Source organism: Diadema antillarum, unplaced genomic scaffold (assembly GCF_040938485.1).
Source record: "Diadema antillarum isolate AM-2024a unplaced genomic scaffold, OU_Dant_1.0 seq00000891_RagTag, whole genome shotgun sequence".
In the NCBI taxonomy this organism is placed as follows: domain Eukaryota; kingdom Metazoa; phylum Echinodermata; class Echinoidea; order Diadematoida; family Diadematidae; genus Diadema; species Diadema antillarum.
The window spans coordinates 1,211,422-1,231,480 of record NW_027271755.1 but is presented as its reverse complement, the minus strand read 5'-3'; the positions used below and the strand labels follow the sequence as shown (position 1 = coordinate 1,231,480).

Genomic DNA, 20,059 nt, shown 5'->3' with positions numbered 1-20,059 from the left:
TTTCATGAAGTGATCACATAAAAGTCTTTATGGAAATCTCATAATGGCCAAAGTCACTCATATGTAGACCTTACGAAAGACTTTTGAAGTGAAGTAAAATCTCTATTTCACTAAGTCTCTCATTACTGTGTCTTATGAGCGAAAAGTCTCATAAGATTTTCATGAAACGGACCTCAGGATGTGCACAGTTGTGCACAACAATCCTAAATATGGCAGTAGGACCTCACAGTACTGACGCCTTGATTAGCTTAGACTCTATTCCATCCTTTCTATCCTGCCATTCTGGCCACAACACTTTTTCGAGGTCATTGACCACGTCAAAGTAACAGTGACTATGGCAGTACAACTTCCTAGAAGTAACCAACCTCTCCCACCTTCCTTTTGCAGGGTCATACCCTGACATCTGCTACAATCTACATGATGCAGTAACATTTCTGGGAGCTCACAGCCCCCTGGATTGGTCCATACTCGCATCGCTCCCCGTCCACCGTCAGAATGCCGTTGCAGTTGAGCGGCTCGAGCCGGAATGCCCGGACCACCCGCGTCTTGATGACGTCGTAACGCAGGTAGTCGCCGGTCTTGAATTTTTCCATGGAGCTGAGGAGGTCGCGGCGGCCAACAGTGGAGTCAATGTACTGGACGAGGATGATCCCCTCGTCCATGGGCCGACCCGGGTGGCAGACAAAGTCATTGGAGATGTGGGAGATGTAGACGATCAGGATCCCGACAAATTCGCCCTCCAGGACCGTCCAATTTGACGGCACAGGCTCACTCAATTCAGGGAGCTCCACCTCTTCCCTTGCCCCATTTCCCCCTGGGACCTCTACTCCTACGTGCCCTGCTTCAGTGCAGGCATTTGAGTTCTGGTTGCCTCCGTGCGACCCAGGATGCGAGGCTGGTGGAGGCGACTTCTGAAACAGGTGATTGTACCTAGATGGGTCCTCCACTTCCAGAAAGGACAATCTGCCAGCGGGCTTCCGCAGGAACCCAATCCGGATGATAGAGCCTATGGTGAAGCGGGTCTCGCCGAGGAAGCGGAACCGCTCACTCTCGATGTCGATATCGGCGATGATGCCCCATGCGATGGACAGGAAGGAAAAGGCATTCATGGTCTGCGATCTGACATTGACCAGATCCTTCAGGTGTGGCTTGCCTTTGATGATACGCATCACAGCATGGACTGCTATATTCTTGTGGCACTGCTCTCTGTGAAATAAAATGGCAATAGAAGAAAACGATGAAAACATTTTTTGCTTTTTCTTTCTCCTGCCTGCATTCAGTATCAAAAGCAAGGAAAGAATACATTTCTGCATATGCAGGACCATCTCCTTAAAGATGCAATCGTTCTGAAGTGAATTAAGTGTTGGCGTATCCGAAAGCATTTCAATTCTAGTATCTAGTGTTCATGACATTTTGGTGCGCAATATTTTAAGAGTGCATCATTGTCATGCCCAACACTCTTTATCCCCTGCACAAAATATATTATCTATCTTCAATAAAAAAAAAACAACAATAGGCAAATCAACTTACTGTACTTTAACTTGCTTTCATGATACCTGATTTGATCATCTTTAATAGTATTAAAATATTTGTCAAATCTTCCTGTGCATGCTGTTCTCATTTCCGGTGAAAGGATCCGGAGGAATTACCTCTTCCTGCTACGTACCTAGAATTTAGCTAGAATTGTGATCACTACAATTTGGTCTGTGTCTGAGGGATTGCCCTGTGATTTCTGGTGGTCTTGAAAAAAAAATTACCTCATACTTCCTACTAGCCAAACGAAAAAAAGGTATGGTGAGATAAGCGGGACAATCACAGGCCGGACAAAGTCTGCCCAAGGGAGTGATAAACAGCCAGGGTCACAACAGGACAATTAACAGGTAAGTGACATGGCTTGCGCTACTCAGCATGATTAATACTCACACAGCTCAGCATTTACATTTCTTTCTTCTTCTTTTTTTTTGCTTTGTTTTTCAGCAAATTGTCTGCTTGTGTGTCTATGGAACACCTGACCAATGCAATAATTTCAGAATAAACCCTAGCAAGGAAACCATGAACTATTGTCAGTCTAACCAAGTTCAACAATACATAAAAAGCAAAACCAAACCAAACAAAGCAAAACAAAACAAAACAAAACAAAACAAAACAAAACAAAACAAAACATATCCAGTGTTAATTTTACAATTTTATTTTGTTTATAATGCACATAAATTCAAGCTCTGCATTCTATCTACTGCATAATGTGTACACTATATGCTACATTTGCATGTTCATTTCTAGGATTTGATACCGTGTACCACTTGATTGGTTGAAATGAACTTGAATAACACTAATTCAGTTGGCTCAAATAATCCAAAGCGCTGATAGAGCTTTTGTAATTAATTGGCTAACTGGCCATGTGCATGTACTCTGGCTGTGATGGGCTACTATCATTAGGCAGGCAGTAGTACGATGCAGGTTGCCCAGTCCGACCCAGCTAATTTTGTGTATGCGTCAAGGGGTCTTTAAACTCACCCTCTACTAGATAGCACAGCTGCACACAGTGCATTCCCTGACCCACCGGGGACCATGCCAAAGGGAACCTTGAATGCTTTCTCCCTGTCCTCTCGCTCCCGGAAACCATTGATGAACTGTGGCGGGAGAAAAATAGACAGTGACAAGAATTATGTTTGTAGCCATGTCATAAAGGGTATGTACTGTATACTGTAAAAGTGGTTTCTTTCGCGGTGGTTTTATTTTCGCGCTTTGAGGTTGAACCACGAATTTAACATCAGGCGAAAATGTTTTGAACTCGTCGCTTGTTACAACGCTATCATTACCGACTGCGAATTTAAACACACGCGAAAAAGTCGGCACCGATGGAAACCGCGAAAGTTTCTGTACGCAAAAGAAACCACTTTTACAGTACGCTGAATATTTTGCAAGGTTTTCATTTTTGCAAAGTTTGCAAATCGGGTGCTATTTGTGACTTTAGAGACATGCAAAAATATTGACTCTGATCCCGATATGAATGTGAGTTGCACCTAAACATTTCTCCCTTCAGTACTGCACGCAATGATTGCAAATTTAACCACTCACGAAATTGTCAAGAAGTCCCGATACACAAAAATTTAGACTCGCTGAATATACGGCGTATACAGTATTCACAAATCCCTGCAGTGATTTCATTTGTAATATCAGCTGTGAACAACGCTCAGCAGCATGCTGTCTAAACCATGAGAATGCTCCCTACCACAATGTATTTTATGCATTTAGTAGTTTATCAATACATGGTAGTATGTTCTCTCCCCGAGGATCAAGTTTAACGCTCGCTGTTCATATTCCGCCATTCCTGTCTGAACACACGTATTTAAAACTTTGAGTCAACTTTCTGTGTGTTTTCAAATTACATGCACACTTCTTTCAAATGGTTGCTCTTGGCAATGCTAAGACTCGCCAGAAAGCCATAATCGAACTTAATAGCAGCAACCTTGGCATGAAAAACAAATTCCCAGAAAGAAATTGGAATTAAAAAACAACAGTTGCAACGAGGAAAGCTCAGCACTGGCAATAGACTGACCTTGACCTGCCTGAAAAATAAAGGCAAACATTCAAAACAAAAGACTGATCCTAAAAAACAATAAAGTTTATCTGAGGTTTCCACTTTCTTAACATTCTTGCTACTCAATGCTTGATAGAAAAAGATACTAGTCATACTGCTAATACTATAGGAAGTTCTGGCTATTAAAGAAGAATAGATGCACACAACATACTGTAAAACGAGGAATTTTCGCGTGCATTTTAATTTCGCGAATTTCGTGAATTTCGCTAGCGCAAAGATTCACGAAATTAAAATGCACACGAAAGTTCTTGTCTACACTATATGCATTGAATGCCAGTGGCAGTTCGCGAAAATTTCATGCCGCAAAAAAGGCCGTCGGCTCCAATTCGCGAAAAATTCCTGCCGCAAATATATCATGTTTTACAGTATTTGGGCACGAGGCACTGTGCCAAACCTACAGCATGATTTACCTGATGGCATAGCAGTGAGGCTATAAAATGAATGAAATTGCTACGTATCTTCATATGAAAATACAGCTTGTTTGGTAAGATTATTAAAAAAGAAAAAGAAAAGAAAGACTGGAAATGTGTATTAACTCACAAAAAGGCACAAGTACATTACATACTCATACGAATGGAGGAATAGATCAACTGATCAATATCACACATTGTACATAAATGCCAAACATATTCATACAGTACAACTTTTAATACATTGTAACCTCTACAGAAAACTGCTTTCCTTAATCGACTAAATCAGACAGTGGGTCACATGAGGGCTGAGTGGATTGCATAGCTCATGTCTTACTCTTTTTGAGGAACTAATTAGCAATCAAAGACGGAGCCCATTATAGACTGCTATGATGATACACTGTGTACATATCAATACTGGAAAAAAAAGGCTATTTGCATTAATATTTACCACACTCTCCACAGACCATTTGCGTTAATATTTACCACACTCTCAGCTGATATGGATGTAATACTTCACCACTACAAATAACCTAACTGCATCTATGAAGAAAACATTATCAGCGAGCAAATTTGTCCCAGTGTAAATAGTTCTAATAGCTCCTCTTATCACCACAAATCTCTAAGTGTAGCTGCAGTGGCTGTCAAACTGATAGATTTTAATAGTGCCAGCTTGACAAAATAATGACAACCTTTATGGCACTCCGCTCTCTCACTCAACTGGCAACATGCTAGTGCATGCATACAGACTAATTAATGGGTAGAATTTTGACTGGATCCAACAATAAGTGCTGGGCTGACAAGTCTCATCATTTCTCATGCTTGGGTGCTGCTCATCTCTGATTTTAATCTCTTTCTTAAATAACAAAAAAAAAGGAAAAGAAAAACAACAACAAAAAGAAAAACCCCAGATATATTACCTATGGTTGTAAATGTATCCCTAATCGGAATCAGACCATTCTACAATTACAAGTTTGGAAGGGGTACACTTAAATAATTACTCTGGAAAATAATTGGATGAATTCCATTTATGGCAAGAATGAGTCTTACTCTTCAAGTTAAGATTTGCAAATGATGATCATTATGTCATGTTGCGTGATACTACTACAGCTATATACTACTCACTGTTTCTACTTCAATTACACATATTTCTACTATAGTTCTGATGATGATGATGATGACGGTGATATGACATCATATATCAAAACGTACAAAAAAAATGTCAGAATTTGCACGCATTTTTCCTCAAGAATTTGGGCATGGACAGAACATTGTGTACACCATCCACATTTCACTCCTTACCTCAAATAGTAACCCATCTCCTGAAACAATGATGATGCCACTGAACTCCTCGAGATCCATTGTCTTGGCCAACTCACGAGCATGGCCTTTCCTTTCTGCATGGGACACATGTGGAGTTAGGATAAAAGTAGAATGTGGTGGATGCAGGCATGAGATACTTGGAAAATCACCTCCAGTATCAGTACATGTGTGTGATGAGAATTTAAGTGGGATAATGATCAACAACTTTAACAATTACAATTATCCTACTTCTAGTCTGGCACAAGCTGTCGTTCATTCCTTCCCAAATGGCTGTGCAGAATGATGTAGTGCACTGATGCTGTAAGGTCACTAACCTCTAAACCAAGGCCTTTGAAGTGATAGGGTTCACTTTTATTCACAAGCCTTCTTCCCCGATAACTGCAGAACTATCACAGCTTAAATACTAGAAATATCACTTAAGGTGATTAATACCCCCGTCCCGTGATGACAGTCTTACCCAAGGAATGATCTTTCCTTGATCTTCTGCCATTTAAATGCCGTTACCACGGCAACGCAGCTTCCGACACGTCCGAAAAATATGTCTTGCACATCTTCCCACCAAGACTATTGTGTGTGCCACATTTCATAAGCTTTTGTCAAAAACTGAGGAAGTAGTTCAATCCACAAGATCTTTCCTTGATCTTCCACCATTAATATGCTGTTACCATGGCAACGCAGCTTCCGACACATCCAAAAAATATGTCTTGCACATCTTCCCACCAAGACCAATGTGTGTGCCACATTTCATGAGCTTCAGTCGAATACAGAGGAAGTAGTTCAATCCGCAAGATCTTTCCTTGATCTTCTGCCATTTATATGCCATTACCATGGCAACGCAGCTTCCGACACGTCCGAAAAATATGTCTTCCACATCTTCCCACCAAGATCAAGGTGTGTGCCACATTTCATAAGCTTTGGTCAAAAAACTGAGGAAGTAGTTAAATCCGCAAGATCTTTCCTTGATCTTCTGCCATTAATATGCCGTTACCATGGCAACGTAATTTTGGGTACTGTCAAAAAATGCGTCTTGCACATCTACAACCAAAGGCACACATCTGTACCAAGTTTCATGGAAATTGGGCAAAAACTGAGGAAGTAGTTTGCAATACAAAATTTTTCATCATTTTGGCTCATAATATGTGAGCTGTTACCATGGCAACATACTTTTTGTCACTGTCAAGAAATGTGTCATGCTGACCTATATCCTAAGACAAACATTCAATATGAATTCCATGAGAATTGGAAGAACACTGATGAAGCAGTTTTGCCATGAAGCATTTTGCCCTATATTTTACCAATAACATGCCGTTACCATGGCAACGCACTTTTTGCCACTGCGGAAATATGTGTCTTGCACATTAACATATTCAGACGAACATCTGTACCTAATTTCATAAAAATTTATCAAAAACTGTGGGAGGAGTTCGCGACGCAAGATTTGTACCCATTTTTGCCCATAATATGCCGTTACCATGGCAACGTACTTTTGGGTACTGTCAAAAAATACGTCTTGCACATCTACAGCCCAAGGCACACATCTGTGCCAAGTTTTATGGGAATCGGTGGAAAACTGAGGAAGTAGTTCGCGACGCAAGATTTGCAACGGACCGACCGCCCGACTGACCGACCGACCGACCGCCCGACCGCCCGACCGACCGTCCGCTGATTCCTATATACCCCCTTCAAACTTCGTTTGGTGGGGGTATAATAAGGGAACACTGGAGTGAAATGTTTACCTGTCAAGTGGGGTCTGTATACAGTACCTGTTATGACTTTCTTGTACGTGATTCCCGCCTCGTCGAACATGCGTTTGACCTTGTGTTCAAAGATTTGGGGGGCTTTCCCCTTGCCGCTGAATGGATTGATGCAGACTAGGTAGTGGGGCGGGGTGGGGAGGTCATCCTCTTTCAGATCTGAAACAAATGAGCGAAAAAAAGATCAACAACATAACACAACACAGATGTCAATGATTGCACAAGTGTTTTATCATTTACTTCATGTCCACACATTTTAATTGCACAGAAAATGACTAGCACCCACTGTGGACTTCAAAGTAACAAGGAAAAGTAGAAATTACGCGGTGCGTAATATATGTCCCCGCCGGAAGTAGCATTTAGTAGCAAAATGTACAATATAGGTAAAAAGATCAAGGTCAAAGGTCAAAGAAGTCAAAGGTCAAAATTTTGAAGCCCTCACCTAGTGCCATCACATAAAGCAAACGGAATTGAAATCGGGTTAGAAATGGGGAAGGAGTAGCATTTTGTAGCCAATGTACAATGTAGGTAAAAACTCAAGGTCAAAGGTCAAAGAAGTCAAAGGTCAAAATTCTGTGTAGAAGTTTTGAAGCCCTCACCTAGTGCCATCACATAAAGCAAACGGAATCGAAATCGGGTTAGAAATGGCGAAGGAGTAGCATTTGGTAGTAATATGTACAATACAGGTCAAAAATCAAGGTCAGAGGTCAAAGAAGTCAAAGGTCAAAATTCTGTGTAGAAGTTTTGAAGCCCTCACCTAGTGCCATCACTTAAAGCAAACGGAATTGAAATCGGGTTACAAATGGCGAAGGAGTAGCATTTTGAAGCAAAATGTACAATATAGGTCAAAGGTCAAGGTCAAAGGTCACATCTGAAATTCTGTATAAAAGTTTCAAAGCTCTCATGTAGTGCTATCATATAAAGCAAACAGAATCAAAATTGGGTTAGAAATGGCGAAGGAGTAGCATTTTGAACATTTTGATCACACACGGACGCACGGACGGACACACGGACACACGGACACACAGACACACACACGTACGGAGCCCGTTTCATAGTCCCCTGCTCGAACTCGTTCGGCGGGGATAAAAAGATGACATAGTGACTAAAAAAGAATGTATTCACTGTATGTAGTTTGTAGCACCAAGGGCATGCAGAATTATAACTGCAACGACTGGTAGATACTAAACATGTATTGTGCTTTAAAATATTACAACACGAGTCTTCTATTAAAGACATATTCAGAGTGACTAATGTAAACTAAAGGCCCACGCCCCTTTTTTTTTATTTCTATCATATTATTTTGTTATTTGATCACAGAAAACCACAAAATAAGATGGGGGAACAATTGTGTCTTATTAATGTAGAATGTTCAAAGTTTGTACATTGTACTTCTACAGCAGTCATTTTGCAGAAATAATGCGCTAGTTAGTAAAATATCCAACTGTTTATGAATACTGGATGAGTGCCAAACATCCTCAGGTAGAATTCAAACTGCTTTCAGCTACATTGTATACTTGAGTCTCTGAGTCTTGCTTGTGCACCTTACTATAAATGCAGAAATTTTTCATAATACATTCATTTTCACCTATTTTGTGCTAGTTTTGGGTAGCATAATACACACACTCCCACCAAAAAAAGTCATTTCTTCATAATTTTCTCTGCACAATTTGAACATCTCGACAATTTGCAGCACAAAGTGAAGAACCCACAAATATATTTTTTATCCGCTAAAAATCGTTCGCATGAAAATATTTAAAATTAACAGTCTAAATTACTAAGGTGAGACACCAGGAAGGAAAATTTTACGACACATACTTGTAATAGTACTATTGTAATCCACAACGTAGGCTATACAGTGTATGTCATACTGTACAAACTGTATGTTTTACATACCATGGAGCTTATTGTTGCTCTACACTTATACCACACACAGATGAGCATCAATATTTGAGGTAATCAAGCATTACAAAAAAGCAGAATATTCCAAAGAAAAGGAAATATGCCTATGAGACAATCCCAATGAATATGTGACTATACCAATGTGGGGGTTTATTTGCATGTGTGTGTTTGTGGATCGGGACAGTTAGCTCAACTTACAGGTTTCTCTTCCTTTTGTTTTCCTCTGCACCAACTGAGTGAACTTTCTGTTTACAATTTAGTGTACAAGCGCAACTATGGGTGGTTGATCACGAGCTGCAACGTAGTCTCAAGGTCATTGTGGCTAGAGAAGCTTAAGTGTAATGAGGTGTATAATCATAATTTGCTATCAGAGTGACTGACCTACATTACTACAGGAGTTTGTCATTCCCTAAACTAGAGCGGATGACTGTCCTGAAATACAGTACATCTAACTGATATTATAACTCAACCTTGCCTCACTAACAATCATTCTATCCACAGCCAAGATGCTGTAAAAACCTTTTCGTGACAGGCTCTAGATCTTGACTTGACAAGAAAGCCAAATGTCCAACTGCATATTACAGCCTTCTGTTGTTATAAAAATGCAACATGACCACAATAAGTCTGTAAGATTAATATTGTCTGAATAAATTGATAAAAAATCAGCTGTCAAACAAGTGGCATACATTTTTTTATAAGACGGAAGGATTAATGATTTCAGTGGATGATAATGGCCAAGCACAGCTCCTGCTAAAACTAGATAGCATCGAAAATAAAAACAAACAAAAGACCCTATAATTGTGCTGATTGATTTTGCAGTGATGTGTATCCACAGCTGGTGAAAATCTTAATTATCTTGCTTGAAACACAAGCATCTAGATGCTTTTAATTACACAGGGTGATTAAAAACTGTCAGTCATTAATGATGACCACAACGAATCTCTCATAACAACTCACTTCAAAACAAAACAAACAGTATATGACCCTGTATTGCGCTGAATGATGACAGTTTACACAGCAATGACACACATTTCAACAGCTTGTAGAATATTAATCTTGCATTATTTTATTCAAGTGGCATACTGTATAAACACTAAGAGTGATTACAGATTTCAATCAGTAATGATGATGAAACATATCTCTCATCAGAACTAGAAAGCCCAGCATCTATTTTCCATAACAATCATAACATGACAAACAGAAGACACCTTATTGCGCTAAATGACACAGTGATACATTTCAATAAGATGAAGTACCATCATGGCTGTAGAATATTAATCCTACATCATGTAGACTACCATTTGACAGTCTCCTACTCATATCAAAAGACCTCAGACAGCATAATTTGGCAAAGAAAGATCTACATTGATTTAATTGTGGGAAGATTTCAGTGGCAGGTCTACTGTGCATGATATCATATGATCATCTATGGCACTAAAACACCTGTGCATCTGAGTATTGAGATGTGCCTATGCTTGCCAATTTTATCTGCCATATATTGCCAAGATGACAAAACTCCTGTAGGTCTATAAGAAACAAAATGTACCTATTTAAATAGATCTCCTTTGATGCTGGGATACAATACATTCTACAATTTTTGTGCATTCTTACTGTGTAGTTTCTCAACATTAATTTTTGCAGGATTTTAAAATTTTTTAAAAATCTTTTATTTATTTTTACAGCTGTATTTTAAGGCAAAGCCCAAACGATGCAAGAGGCAATGATACAAAGAGGGAGTGTGCGTACAGGAGTTGTTCCGAGACAGCGTGACCAATGTGAATGCATTATTACGCGACTGTTAATGGCGTTACACCTGGGCAATGTCTCGGTGCAACACCGGAACATTTTTTTTTTTTTTTCAGGCAATGTGAATGCGGTATTGGTTATTAAATGGCTCTCAGTATTATAATAATCTGATTTGTACTGTAATGTGCTACCCGGGTATTCTGTCCACCCTATACACACTATTCTCTGTGAGCTACAAATTGTACCCCCTATATCTCTTCATGATAAACTATTGTTTGATAAAGTCCCGTATCCAAACAGTGATTCAGATCAGCACCTAAAACTATTTAAACACTTGTTAATCGGCCTATACCTGACCTTTTCTCAAAATGTACACTTGTGCATAATACAATGTATGTATTGCTCAAGGTGGTTAACAAGACAAACAGACAGACACACAGTCCACAAACAGACAGATGTGAAAACATTCACACTCGTACACCTCCTCCAATAGCAAATTATGTAAATTGTTATACACGTATAGAGCAAACACATACCTTGTACAGCCTTGATGTGTATTACTTACTGTATTGAGCTGAAATTTTTGCGGTGGTTTTATTTTCGCGAATTTCGCGAATCGCCTTTGAACCGCGAAAATAACAACACGCGAAAATAACAATGCATGAAAAAGTAAGTTCAGTTAGACCCTCGCAACCGCGAAATTAACAACACACCAAAATGTCCTCCAAGTAGCAATTCGCGAAAATATCTGTACGCGAAAATTTCAGCTCGTACAGTATAAAGTTGTGCACAGCATTTTTCACATGTGTCTGTAGTCCACAGTTCACTAGAAATCATTAAATAGCATGCATACTAGAGGCAGGTAGCACATGTCATACTCTGTGTACAGCTATAAAAATAATCTAAAGTTTAGGGTCCACAGACATCTTCTACACACATGTAGTGTAGGATTTTTCAATATACGAAAGGAGAGACGAGGAATATATTGAATTTTGTTCAGGACTTCCAAGTGCCCATGAGCTGAGTCATGGACTTTGTGGTAAAACTAACCCAGATACAAGGTTTTTCTAAAAGAGTTTTACTTTCAATTTCTCTATAAAACTGATGGGGATTAATCAGACAGTTTCATTATTCACTGCAATATTAAACACTGATATTTATGCTTTTGGTTTGATCTACATTTCTATACAAATGTGGTTGCCTACCCTAACAGATCAGAAGAATATTTCTTTAGCTAGGTAAATTTCTCACAACTGAGAACATTTTCTTGCCTTGGACATCAAAAGTGCTCTTGACCTGTTTGTACAGCATAGCTCCTCGAGAAGGCATGTGCTAGCTGGTAGTGTTTTTCCTTTGACATACATTGTACATTCATTGTATGTACAGTAGCTCAGTAACAGATCGTACGGAATGTGCACATACAAAACAAGGCATGGTGTACTTGTTGAAAAAAAGATCTATGAACTTCATGACTTATGAAATTCATCTTGAATATTGTCTATACCGTGAACCGTTCAATTCTCATGACATCACAAATTAGTTTTTAAGTTCCCACATAGACAAGCCAACACATGGAAGTACATGTAATCAAAAAACTTGAAAGTTCAAAATGTTTAGCATCTTTTGAACTGTCAAGTTCCCACAGCCAGGTGGAGCGTACCTTTTTCAAAAGCACTTGATAAAGTTTATTACATATGGTATATGACATCTGATAATCAACGAATCAATTGGTTGGACTCATGTTACAATGTACACTACAAAATTACGTTGTACAGTCTGTACATACGTACATGTCAAGAAGGTACATATCACACCTCCTTGGCTACATGTACCGCGGTAGTTACTCAGATAACAAACTCTTGCCCTCCGGTTGTTTTGGTTTGTTTATTAGTGTGAGATTTTTTTTTCTTTGAAGTATTGATTTGGGGGCTGGTAGTGCTCCATTGTACAATGTATCTTGCTTGGTATGTGCTATATAATGGATTTGTTGCTTTCACGGTTTTAAATACTCCGTCAAAAATGAAAATATTATTAAAACAACTTCTCAAAGAAAAAAAAAAAAACTTGTTCCATATTTCCGGATAAAAGTGAGAAGTACCATTAAAGAACACACTAATTTCTCTATAAGGGTCACTGATACTGACAAAAAAAGAAAAATCCTCAACGATTACTGGGCTTTTCTTGTTAAATCATACATGATTCCTGTGCGAGCAGGCAATGTATTATATTTGACATTCTAATTTACTAAAATGTGCTGTGGAGATATGCACTGAGATTGCTCACAGGCAAACAGGCAAACAAACAAACAAACAAACAAACAAACAAACAAACAAACAAACAAACAAACAAACAAACAAACAAACAAACAAACAAAATATCCCCTCATAACTTCCACTGGATGATTACTGGCCATGCCATACTAAACATTGTGAAAGCAACCTGTGTACAGTGTATGTGTGCAGCCGCTAATTCTGTGCACTGTACAGAAGAACATAGGCTATGTTACGTACAAATGTAGGTACCGTAACAAGATGTTCACAAACTGTGCAACTCCAAAGCTCTGGAATTCTCTTTAATCGGTTACAAGAGGAGTTATTGAACTTTGGTGGATATAGTTTTGGTCAAATTTGAAAGTCATATTCGCAGAGATGCCAAGTTCAAAAAACTTTTATGAGTGAGATTTTCATGACTCGGCGTTTCGGCGCTCGCGCGCAAGGTAGGGAGCTTTTTTTAGTTATTAGCTCTTAAAGATGCGATCTGGTGCATACTTAAGTGACTATTTTTTACTAATTTTGAAAGACAAAAGGGCAATATACCTTCAATTGCAACTATCACTTGAATCCTTTGAGCTATGCTCCTTATTTTTGGCACAAATTGCAGACTTCACCCGATGCGTGAGAAAAATGGGTGCCCTGTGTGAGATTGTGAGACAGGCCCTAAATGCTTGAGTCTCACGCAGAATGCGTGAGACTTGGTACAGTACATGTAGCTCTGTATTCGTTCCTTCATCCCTAATTCTGTTGTGCTGAAGTACACTACAATGTTGTATACAATGTACAAATTGCATTGTAAGCTACACAATGGGTGATTTTGATCAAGTTCGGTGCCAGTGCTAGTAGTGCTGTCTCCCAAAAAACTCAGTTCAGCACGCAACATTGAACACCAAACCCAACACCAACTACATGTACCTGAAATATGGCACAATGTGGAGGTCAACCTCCAAACACAGATTGATTTCAAGTTTGGTTATACACTAATGGTGCTAGTGTTCAGATAGCACAACAGTAGCACTAGCACTCCCACTGAACTTGAAATAATCCATTATACTGATGACTGTGCCTCTCTTTCTTTATGCTTTTCTGTAAATATCCTCTTCAGAAAGTTCCCCTACATTTACCACCACCACTATCTACTATGCTAGTAGCCCGAGTAGACGCTGAACGAGGTGTACAGCGACTGAGCTGTGTACCACTGTTTGTATGGTTTTAGGCAGTTAGCCTAAATTCATTCAGTGAGTGCATACATTCATTCCTTTTGTCAGTCCTCACATCAATTCCAATGATGAATATTCTTCTCCCTATAATTGAAAAACAAGAGGAAAGACTTTCCTGTACAATGTAACATTTTCCACTAAAAGTAGAATTGATCTTACCAAGTATCTGAGACTCACTTACAAAGTGTTCTGGAATAATAATGAATTGCTATAACTCTTATGAGATCTTCCACAAACATCAAATAATGTCTTGATGACAATCTATTAATCAATCTATGATTATAAATTGTCAACACATGTACACACAGAGCAGCATTATGAGTCCATGAGTCATACCTTCAATTTATCACTGCGCAACATTTTACTATCACAAATTATGAATACCAAGAATTGTTTTTCATCAATTCTTTCACCATATCCGCTTGCGGTCGCTCACCAAGAATAGTTTTACGACCGCTCTGGTCCACTGCGTCGTGAATACTCGTGCATCTCGAATTCTTCGCGAACAACGTAATGTCACCCCCAGTCACCACAGCAACACGAGGTGGACATTGATTTCGACCAATCTCCTTCTTCCTACACTCCACATCTCAAAGAAGTTTCACACACCTGATACAACTTTTTAAGAACATTCAACCACAGAATTCAACGATTCACACTCACTACACTTCTTGACCACCTTTCAATTTGAAAGCACAGAAACATCACTTTGCAAACTCACCCAGCCTCATCAAACATCAGACTTGTAGTTGTGAACTTCTCTCACTTTCTCTATATATCCCAACGTTTCTAAACTGCACCTTTCTACTTCTTCCCCTTCTTGTGGAATACAACTTAGGCCTACTCACTGAATCATTCATAATTTTGCCATTTCTACCTTGTGGGGATTATCAATTGTGTCGCACTATAAAGTTCATACCTACATGGGAGAAGTGTAATACCTGAACTTTAAATCGGAGGACCATTTCCTACAACATTGTCATTGACTCCAAACGCAGCCCTGAAGTACCTGACCTGACATAGTATTTTTGTTGTGTGTTTAATAGAAACAACTGAAATAACATACCTTGGAAGTGGGCGTAAAGTAAAACCAAACTTTTGCCCCAATTTTTAATGGTGAGTGGAAGGATAAATTATCTACGATTTATTCGCCAGTCAATATCCTGCTACAAAACTCCTTCACAATATTGCACTAATTATAGCATAGACTGGATGTAATGTAAACTTCAAAAAAGTTAAAAAATCAAATAGGGTTATCTATTCAAAATTTCACACTCCTGAAACTGTTGATATCAGTAGGGAAACCTGCTCATGAGGACCGTTCCCGCGTACGAGGACTGCCCCGCCTCATGAGGACCACCCCCACGCCTCATGAGGACCGCCCCCACGCCTCATGAGGACCGCCCCCACGCCTCATGAGGCCCCCTATTCACTTCTATTCATTTCACATCTGACGTATAAATTGTCGCAACTTTGCACGGTGATTTTTTGTTACACACACATGTCCACTATCCATGATGAAAAGAAGAAAAAAATCCTATCTGTTTTTTTTTTTCAATAATCGAGTTTTAATCAACCGATGCAGAGCGCCCATCAAAACACGGGCGCCAGCGTGTTCGCACAATGCAAGACTGCCGCACCTAGCGGCCTGATCCGATCGGATCTTGCATTGTGCGAACACGCTGGCGCCCGTGTTTTGATGGGCGCTCTGCATCGGTTTGATTAAAAACTCGATTATTGAAAAAAAAAAAAACAGATAGGATTTTTTCTTCTTTTCATCATGGATAGTGGGACATGTGTGTGTAACAAAAAATCACTGTGCAAAGTTGCGACAATTTATACGTCAGATGTGAGATGAATAAGAAGTGAATGGGGGGGCCTCATGAGGTGTTCCCCCCCCCCCCCCCCCCCCCCCCCCCCCCCCCCCCCCGGGTCTCATGAGGCGGGGCAGTCCTCGTACGCGGGAGCGGTCCTCATGAGCGGGTTTCCCGGACTGATATGTTGTGTGATGAAAGTATCATAGTTCAATGTTGGATTGGCTCATATGAATTATTTTATGCAAAATCGTTTGAGGATACTAAAATTGGCAACATTTAGAATTAATTAGATCAGTAAATTGGTTGCAAATTGGCAACTGGTTTGAATGAAAATTGTGATAAAGATATATATGTTTTTATTTTGCTTAAATGAAATATGGTGAAAGTACACCTGAAATTGTTTCCCACCCAGCCTGTTGCCAATTTGACCCTTGTACAGAGTGACATATTGTATGTAGTAGCACATTCTTAGACAATGCACCTGACATAGCACCATGCATATGTGTATGCACAGCTAAATGTACAGCTGCTACAAACACACATGCACACACGGTAGAAGCCAGTATGGACCTGGACCACATGTAGGTTGTAGTGAGCAACATGGATCCTCTTTCTGCCGGAATACTGAAGAATTGGATCCAAAGTACCTCGCAAAAAGCAGGCAAAGAGGTTAGTTTTTGCTTTCTTAAAGTAAAACCATGATTTGTTGAAGCATAAAGTTAGAAACAGTTAATAAGATTTAAACTTAGAAAAAATATATTGTTGATGTGAGTGTAATGTACACTGCAGTTGCTGTGTAGTAGGGCATGTATATCTGTACACACCCATAAAACTTCTGAAAAGTTATGTTGTTATTTGCATTTATGTATATATGTATGTATATACATTTAATATTGAATTTAGAATTTAAAATTACAAACCAAAAATAAATAAGTAAGAAAATATTGATAATTATTTCAATTGAAGGTTGGACAGTTCAAGTAAGAATTCATTTTTGATCGTGAATGTTCTTAGATTTGAGTCAGTTCATCTACATGTGCATCATTATGTTTAAATGAGGTAGTAGAATTGAGATGCCTATATGGTATTGGTCTGCATTTTCATTTGTAAATTCATACGTAATTTTGATTGCTAAAATGTTATAGTGAAGTGAATAGACTAAGTCTATAAAGGTATTCATTAGATTTTTCATCTGAGAAACTCTGTTTATATAATTATGAATCTGATAATTGGTTTGATGTACATGTACTTATGATTCTTTATTATACATTATTACTCAACAGTTTTCAAGGAATTATGCACGGAATTATGCAAGAAATCATGAATGGAACTAAGAACGGAGTTACACATATGGAAATAATTCTGGAATCAAGTAAAACGAAAATGCGAAACTTCGAATAAAACATGATTCCCGTAGAAACCTTTGTTGGTGTTTTTTGTACTGTCGACCACTACAGCCACATGTTGTGTTTATTACATGACTTTTTATCAAAATAGTCTGAATCGAGTCTGATAGTGCTTGGCATTAATCGTCTTTTCATGTAAACATACAAGACTGATTGTAGTGGTACTGCATGTTTTTTAGGCTGCTTTCATAGCAGACATACAAACCTTCTACTTTCTGGAACTGGACTTCGTTGATGAGGGCTAAGATGACTAATCTCCATCGATTCACGAGGGCGAGGTTGTCCTTTGCTTCGACTCCGACCTTATCTGCCACAAAAAGCAACTCCAGCCTACACCGGACACCACCGTGCTCCTGACATTTATTGTACTGGTATGCAAAAAATCTTAAGAAAGGCAGCATTTTCGCTAAACTCGGGCTTGGAACTGGAGGCTGTCTTCTTTCCAGCCTTCACACCCGACGAACTTCCACGCGGCTTACTATCTTCGCTAGCTTCGTTTCCCCCGAAACTCCTGCATCCAATAATGTCAGCAACCGCTATATCGCCCAGCTTGATTTTACCTGCATTGATGGCTCGACACTCGATTTTTTTCCCGGTGGAGAAAGAGTTTCACGTGGCTAGAGTGTTTCCCAAGTACGAGAAACGTTTTCTGGCTCTAACAGGCAATCACTGGCAGTGTTTGGATCAATTTCTCTGGAAGACATGGTTCTGGCTGTTTATCGGCTCGCACCATCATCGTTCCTCAACGTGCAGCTGCTCAGCGAGCTATCGTTTGTAGTGACAGTGGTGTGTATATTTAGCCGCCGTATAACGTAGCTGTATTCAGTTCAGTCATGGACCTAACAAGTCCATGGTTCAGTGCACGATCTACTAGTGTGCGCAGCTAGCTGGCCTAGCGGCAGAGTCTTCTGTGGTACGAGGCCAATAATCCGATGCGATTGCTGCAGTGTGAACTCGTGTGATGTCAGATCCACACGGTATGCACACAACAGCGCAATTCAAGGTGGACATGACATACTTTTTGATGACACTCATTGAAAGAAAATGATTCTCACTCTCCCTACGAAACAAAAATGAGGTTTGAAACATTTTTGCTGAGAATTTCAACTTCAATAGTCTGGATGAACTGCATGTATTTTGCAGTCACCAATGGTGTAAAATGCTGCAAAAATTTTTGTTCTACTTCTTCTCCTGCTTTTTCCTTCTTGGTATATCATCAAAATCATTAGCACCATCGTTATTATGATCATTATCATTCATAACTAATGTCATTGTCATAATTGTTGGTTTCATAATATTTGCCAGTATTGTATCATCATTGTATGCATTCACGAGATTACTTCTATGTGGAGAAAAATGAATGTCTTTCTTCAAAATTAAGGCAGAAATATGAGCAAAGTCATTCCTTTATTTCTTTTTACTTAATTGTTTGAGAATTAAATCAAAGATGGAAGCACGCTGTTGACTTTATATGCGTCCGATTTGTTGTCATGACAAGATATATTAGAAAATCAATTCAAATTGACACAAAACCATGCAGAAACTTGTAAGGCATGGAACCAATTTTGTAAATGCAGAATTAATATTTCTGATATCAACATTATTTTCCAAATTCTTTCAATTAAAAAAAAAAGACAGCATTATGATTATGTTATTATTTTATCTGTTTTGCTTTATAATCTCTGTATATCTGTGCATAAATTCGACTTTTAGTCGCCGACTCAGATTTTATTTGAATAAAGACCTTTTAATCAATCAACAAATCAATCAATCAATCATATCATACATGCATACATTTACAGTGTATACATGCACGTAATGTATTCTATACCACACACAACAAACAGAAACATGTATGCTTATCAAAAACTAATTCAAACCCAAAGTCATCAAAAAACAAATCTAAGCACGAGTTCACGGCTATGTTCTTGACAAATTCATCTTTTATATTTCGATACATTTGTGTTGGGGGGAAAATCCAGACCCAGGAATTACATATGTATATCTTGTCATTGTATTTCTGTACTCATTTAAGAAAATAATAATGATAAAAAAAGAACTAAAAGCAAAAAAAAAAAAAAAAAAAAAAATAGATAACAGGCATTTGGAGCATATGGCACAGAATGGTCACTACAACTATACATAAAGAACGCACATGGTGTGCAGAGAAACTGATCATTTTCAGTCCAATATTGCGTGGCTATACTGTTCCTGTTTGATGGCATTTCCATTATATACCTGTCATCTCCATGAGCACACCAGAATCAATGTGTGGGACCAGTGATACAGAGCGAATGAGCAGCAGTGAAAAAGGAGGGGAGTACAATGGGGAGGAAATGGGGTGCAAACAGGATAAAAAGGCACTTCAGAAGAAAATGAATCGGTGTGTGGGGGGGGGGGGGGAGGGGGCGGGGGGCCATGGGGAAATTCCCGTGTTAAGATTCCATTCTCCTTTGTAGCACATGTACATTGCATACTTGCCAACTCTACCGCATTTGGCGGTAGACTACCGCTTTTGAAAGATTTCATTAGCACAAGCTAGTGCTGCTCGCATAGGCATCCTGGATTCTACCGCTTTCTCAAATGAAAGTGTTGGCAAGTATGACA

General features: G+C 39.1%; 1 protein-coding gene across 1 annotated transcript; it reads right to left on the bottom strand.

The window, feature by feature from the left end:
- Window positions 1–413: 413 nt before the first annotated feature.
- LOC139740955 (sphingosine kinase 1-like) lies at window positions 414–19,947 on the bottom strand. Its single transcript, XM_071651542.1, is given in 7 exon segments — window positions 414–1,206; window positions 2,515–2,630; window positions 5,314–5,408; window positions 7,098–7,247; window positions 17,658–17,832; window positions 17,834–17,963; window positions 19,943–19,947. Coding segments are annotated over 7 exon segments (1,464 nt in total).
- Between the last annotated feature and the right edge of the window lie 112 nt (window positions 19,948–20,059).